At 40.8% G+C, this 8,920-nt stretch overlaps 1 protein-coding gene across 2 annotated transcripts in view; it reads right to left on the bottom strand.

The window, feature by feature from the left end:
* Positions 1 to 2,918: 2,918 nt before the first annotated feature.
* cnksr2a (connector enhancer of kinase suppressor of Ras 2a) overlaps positions 2,919 to 8,920 on the bottom strand; it is a 53,560-nt gene continuing 47,558 nt past the window's right edge. For both annotated transcript variants that reach the window (XM_034861943.1, XM_034861944.1), the window contains 3 exons: positions 8,170 to 8,394; positions 6,374 to 6,561; positions 2,919 to 3,179 (listed from right to left, as the gene is read on the bottom strand). In XM_034861943.1, the coding sequence (XP_034717834.1) occupies positions 2,982 to 3,179; positions 6,374 to 6,561; positions 8,170 to 8,394 (611 nt within the window). In that variant the 3' untranslated portion in view covers positions 2,919 to 2,981. The remainder of the gene's footprint in view (positions 3,180 to 6,373; positions 6,562 to 8,169; positions 8,395 to 8,920) is intronic.

Raw genomic sequence — 8,920 nt, 5'->3', positions numbered from 1 at the left:
TTGGAAAGTTTCTGGCGTTATTCTGTAATTTTCCTTCATTTTAGAGATTTTTTTCTCCTGTTTTTTTAGGATGCTTTTCTGTGGCGACCTAAAGAAACCTTCCACTTCTTGTTGGATCATTTACATGTTGTTGTCATAGTGACTGTATTTTCAAGTATTAAAGTGGCTAAAGTGCTGTAGCCACAGAGAATCAAAGGAAAAATGAAAACAGGCCAATAGCTAATAGCAAGAATCTTGTTCTCTTTGAAGGTTTTTCTTATGTCTGCACTCCAAAAGTTACAATACACTTTCTTTTAGAACCAAATAAGTTAATCAAATATGCATTTCAGATTAAGATTTTTTTTTTTAAAGAAAAAGCTTAATTCTTATAACAATCAAAGGCGGGGGTTGGGGGGGGTCTTCTGCTTCTGCACTTAGTTAAAACGTAACTCTCGCCATAATGCAACCTAGGGTCATTTGTGAATGTACCCGAGTCAAACTTTCTTATAGGAGCTTATTTAAGACAAAAGCACCACTTTTAGGATTTACTGTATTCTTGTTTTTTGGTGAATTGGCTTTTGAATGGTACTATGATTGCATTAAAATCACTATTTATCAAACACTAGAAGGATCGACACAACATGAAACTTCGCTCGATGTATCATCAGGGGCTCTACACATGAACTCTAGCATTGAGAACATTGTTTGTCTACACAGAGTTAAAGAAAGGTTTTAAAAACTCACTGTAGCTGTTGTTTTCAAAAAGAGTCCATCTCCAAATGCAAATGAACGGACTCCATAGGAGGAAATGACACTCTTATATGAGGCTCCTTTTATCATCTACTTTACTCTCCTCCCTGGACTCGTTTTGACTGGCGAGATGGATGGCGACCGGAAAACCAAAAGCTACAGTGAGTTGTTAAAACCTTTCTTTATGAGTAAACTCTGTGTACACAAACAACGTTGTCAATGCTGGAGTTCATGAGCCTTCTTATAACGATCTTTATGCGATCATAGTAGTGCCCCTGGCTCTCGCATTCAAAAGGCCATTTGACCAAAAAACGAGAATAGGGTAAATCTTAAAAGTGGCGCTTCCGTCCTACTAATGTTTTCAAACAAAAGTTAGAATCAGGTACGTACATTCACAAAAAGACCCTAGGTTGCACCAAATAGGTTGTTTTTTTGTCTGTATAGTTCAAAAATCACATTTTTGCATTTTAGTATTTGACTGTGATTGTGTTCTTCTCTTGCACTGAAATTACTTTAAAAAACAGGATCTCTTTGCGGCCATTATGGACAGGACTTTCAATGTCCATGTGGGCACATACAGTATATCAGTATTGGTATAAGACAGACTTAAAATCATGGGATTGGTGATTGTCAATCAAAGATATATTATGCATTTATTACAATATTCTATGTATTAAGAGGCGCTACAAAGGCCTTGTTTGAGCATGAGCTGTTTTTCATGGAGATGTAAACAATAATACAAAATATAATGAAGTGGCACGCATTATAATATCTAACTGAACATCATCATGTTTCTGTCAAAGGGATGTAATTTAAAGAAAATATTTAGGCCAAGAAATGAATTAATGAGCTCACAACGAGGCAGCTGCTGTCAAATTAAATGAAGGCTATTAAAGATTATATTTTAAGACAAGACTCGCTAGGGGTAATGTCATACTGTAAGTGAAAATAACGTGACAGCATGACAGGGAAACTGGCATCATATCGGTTTTGTGCAAGAAATAGGATTATGTGCTTTCATTTTCAAAAAACACCATATTTTGATTATTTTAGTTTGTCTTTATTTATTTATTTAATTTTTGTACTGCACATTGCTGCAGCTCCTCTTTTGACCCTGTGTGTTGAGGCCTCCATTTTAGCTACAGAGTGAGACATCTCTCTTCTGTTCCATCTTTGTTGGGAGTCGCACATGTGCAGAAGGTAAGGACTACTAGCCAGTCAGAAGCAGAGAATGAGGGTGTGCAACCCTAGGCTAGGCAAGCATTATTACATGTGTTACAGAGTGATGAACGTTCTGGACTACAATAGAGCTGTTTGTAGCAGTTTGGGAACAGTGTTTTCTGTTGGATAGTAAGTCCCTTGGGGTGGTTTGGGGGCATTTTCCCTCTTTAAAAATATAGTGTGCACAAAAAAAAATATATGAAAGGAAAAGGGATTAAGGCCAAAATGAATAATATGAGCACTTTAAACAAAACACCCCAACATGGGCTCCTAAATGCAAAATACACTAGCAGTTTGAAAACAGTGTTTTTAGGGTGGACTTTTCCTTTAAATGGGTCTTACTCCAGGAAGCTTCTGAGTGTGCATGCTTCAGGTCCGGCCCAGCACAGTACATAATTCTACCAAACCAGCACAAACAAAAGTCTAGAAACTGAGACTAGTTGCTTTAAAAAAAGACCTGTGCTTATTGTTCTCTGCTGTTAACACTCACTGTACAGAACAATATCATCATATACGTCAAGTGTAAGGCTTGATAGAATACAATGTATGTCATCTGATGGCTATTAGATGGTCTATGAAACACTGTGCAGTCGGTATAAACATGGCACAACAAGCAGGATGAAATACTGTTACTCATGAAGAAACTATTCTGAGGCCTCGGTCCATGTCAGGAGGACCAAACTGATAAAAGTTGTCCAACGTAAGTATTTATAGAGCACAAAAGCTAACATGTAATACTTAAGAATCAGTTTATCGTCCGCCCCCGAGCCAGCTGGAGTGGCATAACCAATCAGCTCGTAGATAGATGTGACATGTGGGCCACGCAGGCGTCTCCTCGGAAAAAGTGTCATGCTGCACTTGTACACTGCTGCTGTCAAGTTGTTCCTACTCTCCCCTCTTGACAAATCCATCACTGATCGCAACCCTGATGCATCAAAATGTCTGCTGCAGCTTGTTCAACTCTTTTATTCCAGAATCAGGAGAAACTCAAACATGTGTGAGCGTGTGTGTGTGAGAGTGTGTTCCACTCGTCAGACGTGGGTCTCGATGTAGGAGTGTGTGTGAGAGAGCGAGGGCGTGAGGGGCGGGCCAGGGTCTGATTCAGCGGTCGAGTCTGGCTCCTGAGAGAACAGCTCCTGATAGGCTCTTTTCCACTCCTGGAACTCTGCCGACGACAGCTGGGGATTGGCCAACAGCCTGTCAATCAGTGCTAGCTCCCCCTCCCTGTCCTGGGGGGAGGGGGTGGGTGCAAAAACAAAGGGGGGGGGACGGGAGGGGGGAATCACTTTTTGAAATTTTTAATTTTAAACCACTTAATTTAAAACGCAGACACACGTGAAGCAAGACACACATTTAGAAGATATACAGTTAGTTTTGGGGGGAATTCTCATTTGTTACACTAAGTCCATTTATTTATTATTTTATTCTGGAGTGTTTGGCTACTGCAGCTCTACTCTAATGCTACACTGTTAGCAAGGAAGCCTTCATAAGGGGTTGACATGGTGTAACAAATCTTTTGAATATAGATGAATGATTTTTCAGTGCTTTTTCAGATATGAGCTATTAAAAAGATGACAGTTAATTTTTTGGTCAGTCAACTAACTTAAGACCTTTTTAGCTGTACTTAAAAATGCCGTTGGGTAGTTTAATTTATAACAAAACATCATATTGTACAAGCTGTTCATATGTTTTCTGTGCAAAAAACATGGTTTGTTAATAGATATACGAATACAGTTTGTGTATCTTGAAGTGGGGTTGTATAAGGTACTTATTCATAGTCAGTGTATCAGCCACAGTAGGTAGCGGTCAGCACGCCCCCAGTTTGGAGAAGCAGGCAGGGGTAGTGGCTATACAAATTTGTTTTTTAAAGGACCACCTAAAAAAAAAGTCAGTTTAAATGTACGCTATATTGAGAATATTTTCACTACTTTACTGACGGGGAACTGAAGCTGTTATATCAGTCGATGCTCTCTTCAAAGACACCGGACCTATTTTACAAAAACACTCATTTTCCCTCGCACGGGGTTGCTGGTCTACCGCTGCCTCGATCGGTTATGGTATGATTTTGGTTTTAAAAAGGGTAGATAACTAACAAAACTAACTAACCGATCGAGGCAGCGGCAGATCAGCATATCAGCACCGTAGAATTTAATGTTTTTGTCAAAGCAGTCTGGTGGCATACAGTACATACAATGGCTTCAGTTCCCTGTTGTAAAGGGATGTCTGACGGCAAGGTGAAGGGGTGAAAATATTCAAAATATAACATACACTTAAACTGATATTGATTTTTTAGGCATATATATATATATATATATATGTATATATATATATATATATATATATACATATACATATACACACACACACACACACACACATACATACATACACAGACGCACATACACACATGCACGCACGCACACACGCACACACACACACTGTGTGGCTCCATCCACAGCAGCACATTGCTTAGCTTCCGTGTTGGTACTCTTTTCTGCTTCTCCAAACTGGGAGCCTGCCGACCAACATCTACTGTAGGTGGTTAATACACTGACAAAGGATAAGTACTTCATTCACTCGCAAATTCATTTTTCAAATTCAAATAAATTTGTTTAACTAAAGCTGTAAATGTAGCGAATTAAAAAGTACAATATGTCCTTCTGAAATGTAGTGAAGCAAAAGTAAAAACAAAGTAAAGTCCAAGTATCTCAAATCTGTACTTGACTACAGTACCTGAGTAAATTCAGTTCAACCACTAGATTTAGTTTAGATACATGAAAGATATGGAGGAAAAAAAGGCCTTTTTTGTTTCCACAGCAACCACTGCGGATAAGTTCCTGCTGCCTGAACACAACCTGATGCCTTGTAAACAGCAGTTAATGGTCTTCATTTTAATCCAAACTCCCCCAACAAAACTTGGTGTATTCCTTTAAGGGACGCCGAACAGGGAACAAACATGTAAGCTCCTCCACCCAACCTGCACCAGCAGACATGTGCAGCCAAAGCCACAGACCCTCGCAAAAAGCTACTGTAGCGACTAATACCCCCATGCCACGTACACGGAGGAAGCAACAAATACACACAGTCTATAGAGACAAAAAGGAAGAAAAAAAAAAAAAAAAACAGCCACAGTAAAAGAGCCATTCATAGGCACCCAGCTCAGACACATAACCACTGCTCATATAGCATAAAGCCACAGATGGCTGCTTGACAAAGCTCTCAAACCAAACCGAGGAGACAGATGACAGATGACGGCACTGGAGCTAACAAGACAGGGACACTGTGTATATAGATGTGCGCATATGTGTATATTAGGGTCAGATCATGGTGTATAACAGCTAAAAATGTATTTGGAAGAATCCCTCTACAAAATAAAAGGAGTAGTGTTTGATCCATTTCACTCAGCTCACATTTATTGTTGTTAGGTGCATTGTTTTGTGACTGTAGGCCAAGAATCAGGTCAACCTGGAAAAACTGAAGCATTGTGAAAAAAATCCTTCACAGTTAAAGGGGTGAAAAAACACCTTGTCAACAAAGAACTGGAATAATTGCCTCATCTTCATCTGCAAGTATTGTAACAGAACACGAGATATCAGGTATGGGAGTGAGATATGAGGTTTGCTGCAGATTAAAGGTAAAATCCTTGAGATTTCCATGAAATTGACTCCTGTTTAGCAATTTAATGTTTTTTTACATTCAGTAATTACCTCTCTGACTAGGGGTTTTCCAGCTTAACTGTTTACTGTTCACTCTCCTACAGACGTATCAGAGCTTGTCAAATTCTTGTCGGGCATTGGCAGCCACCCTCAGCCTAACCATTATTTCTTTAGATGTTAAATGACGTTGGGCGCTTTTAAGGCTCTGACACACCAATCCAACGGCCGACCTTTGGTAGAAAGGGCAGTCGGACTGACTGGATTAGCATTCCCCCAATCAGATTGGTCTTTGAGTCTGACTGCCCGTCTTCCTTCCAATTTAACATGTCAAATTGGCCCAAATGAATGACGACGGCACGGAACACACGGAACAGACTCGAGTCACCGACCTCGCCAGACTGTCAGACGGCCGATCATCGGCTTGGTGTGTCAGCACCTTTAAAGCTTTTTTCAACTCAAGCAATCGGGGTGTTCATGCCAAAACGCAGGGTGCATAAAGCAGAAAAGCAGGAGTCCCTCGGCAATGCAGAAGCAGTGAGCACTCTCACTGAAGGGAGGGTTCATCTAATTAACCAACTGGAAATCTTAAGTAATCTAACTTGAATACAAAAGAAATCTTACTAGAAAAAAATTGTCTTTGCAATAAAAGAAATAAAAGTTCTCAAGAAAGGGACCTCAATGTCATTTAATTCTTACCTTGGTGTGTGCAAGATATCCATATATGTGCTTATGTGTATTTGCACATGTGTCTGTGTGTGTTTACCAACCTTCAGCGTGGAGGTGAGTATACGGAGGCGGTGCAGACGGTCGTTGAGCTGAGGGTCGGCGGCCCGTCGCAAGAAGGACTGCCTGCAATCTGATTGGCCTTTGCCGTCCGACCCGCGACCCAAAGGACACACACCACCCTGCTCACACGCACGAAACAGGTCGCCCAGGGATGCACCCTCGCTGCCGCCTTCACACAGTCAGAGAGAAAGTTAGCATCACGCACTTCATCAATCAAATTTTTTAAATAAAATTAGTAAATCACCCTTCAACCTGCTCTCAATTCGCTTTACAATTTAAAGAGAATGAGTGAAAAGTTTGTACAGGACACAAAATGATGGTGTGTTATTGCTGGCTTTAGTAAAGTCTATTTCCACAACGTTCCACTTCCGAGATAACTCTGTTGTCGTTGGAAAGTTGGCCGGATGTCCTTCTTTTTAGTGAGAAATCCATTACCTTCCGATTTCTTTGTGTTGTAATTCTAAACTCCGGTGGATTTCTGAGGACTATGGTTAACTGCTCCTCAGATCTCTGCAGGGTAAATCCAGACAGCTAGCAAGACCATCTGTCCAAACTGAGTTTTCTGTTGCACGACTAAAACAACTTTTGAACGTACATGTCTTCCAACAAAACACTTTGTTTTTGAGGCTATTTCACAATGGCACCGTGGCTCTGTTCAGCACTTAGCACCCCCAGGACGATTGTTATTGATTTAAAGAAATGCCAATAAACCACAGCACGTTTATCTCCCATCCGGGAATGCTGTGGGGACTAGCCGGACCTTCCTCCCAAGCGCTGTGGAGGAAGGTGTACTAGCTATAGAATACTGAGTAGAGTTGGGTTTTCAAACTAGATTTAAAAATGTCAACTGAGTGAGCTTCTTTAGCATGTAGTGGGAGGCCATTCCAAAGACGAGGGGCACGGTAGGAGAATGCTTTATTACCAACTGATCACTTTTCTCTACTAGGGGAATGACCAGGAGACTAGCATCAAGGGAGCGGAGAGTGCTGGCCGATGTATATGGTGTAATAAACTCAGGTAAATAAGTCCATGCAGGGCCTTATATATATGTTAAAAGAAGAACCTTAAATTCAGCTCTAGCTTGCTCTGGCAGCCAGTGAAGAGAGGCCATGATGATGATTTAAACCTTCCTTCGCTTTTCCATTATGGTGTCAAATGATTCGAAGCTAAAGGCTAAAGAGCTGTCCTAGTCTGATTTGATTGAGTTATGTCTCAGAGCAACCACTGGAGGACAGCAGCACACACCTCAACACTTCTGCTACACAACATAATTACTTGTGCTATTAATGATAATAAAGTCCTGTGCTCTCTTTCCCTTCAGCCTCAGGGATGTCCTCTCCATTTTGGCGGTTTTATTCCCCCAGCTGGCCTGATTAAATTGGAATTCACATGGTTATTATATTACATTGTTTACAATTTTAGTTTGGCACTCTTCTTTCCATACGCCGCTGGGCTCACCTTGGCAACCAGTGCACCATTGTCTCATTAGCCTCATTAGATCTGAGTGTGTTACCATACTCGATACTGATGACGATTTAAATGGAAATGTGTCTGCCTGAGAGCGATTTTATTTCTGGCACATGTACTGACGTCAAGTCTTCACCTCAGAAAAAGAAAAAAAATGTCCCTAGTTGCTGTCATTCAATGTGAGACACACTTTTTCTTTTCTGCTCCTACCTGACACCCACCCACCCACACAAGGCTACAGTTATTTTCTGTCTCCTATGGTATGATTCAATGTGTTTTGCAGTACATGCATGTCCCTGACTAAACTCACCACTGTGCGTTTGCTGTTGTTCTTTCGCTGGGGGCGTGAGGAGTGTGTGTAGGTTGCTGTCTCGTGGCAGTGTGAAGCTGCGGGGTTTCCCTCCCTGGGTTGCCATAGGAATCAGCCTCTGCCTCGCCATGGGCAACGGGACATTCCTCTGTGCCGGAAGAGTGTAAACAGCTCCGGCCATCATAGTCCCGCAGCCCGGACTGGGCTCAGCAAAGACGGCGTCCTCTGTCACGTCGAGAATAACAAGGAATAAGCTATTTACCGCATCACACATTTTAAGTATTGTACACAAAAGATGTATGCATAAATAAAGTTCACTAGACACATATTAAAGAATATAACAATAGAAAAAGTAAAAAAACAACTAAAAATATTCTAAATCCAACAAACACCTCTCCTACAATTGTATTGATACATTTGGTGCACCATTTAATTATATCTTGTGTCAGCTTAATTCTCTATGGAGCAATGCCCTACTTGGAGCAAGACCACCAATCACACAAACTTTAAAAATACTGCAGCAAGCATGACAACAAACCCCCACAATGCATTTTTCAGTGTCAAATATCTGGATCAGATGCTTGACCTGAATATAATGGTTACACATTAGAGGCTAAAACTCCCCATAAATAGTATAATTTAAAGCATTTTATCTAAAAAAAAAAAAATATGTATACGCTACCGGTCAAAAGTTTGGGGTCACTTACAAATTTCCATTTCACTCCATTATAGACAGGATACCAGCTGATCT

The sequence above is a fragment of the Etheostoma cragini genome, chromosome 22, assembly GCF_013103735.1.
Source record: "Etheostoma cragini isolate CJK2018 chromosome 22, CSU_Ecrag_1.0, whole genome shotgun sequence".
NCBI lineage: Eukaryota > Metazoa > Chordata > Actinopteri > Perciformes > Percidae > Etheostoma > Etheostoma cragini.
The sequence above is the reverse complement of the archived record's forward strand: the minus strand, read 5'-3'. Positions and strand labels throughout refer to the sequence as shown.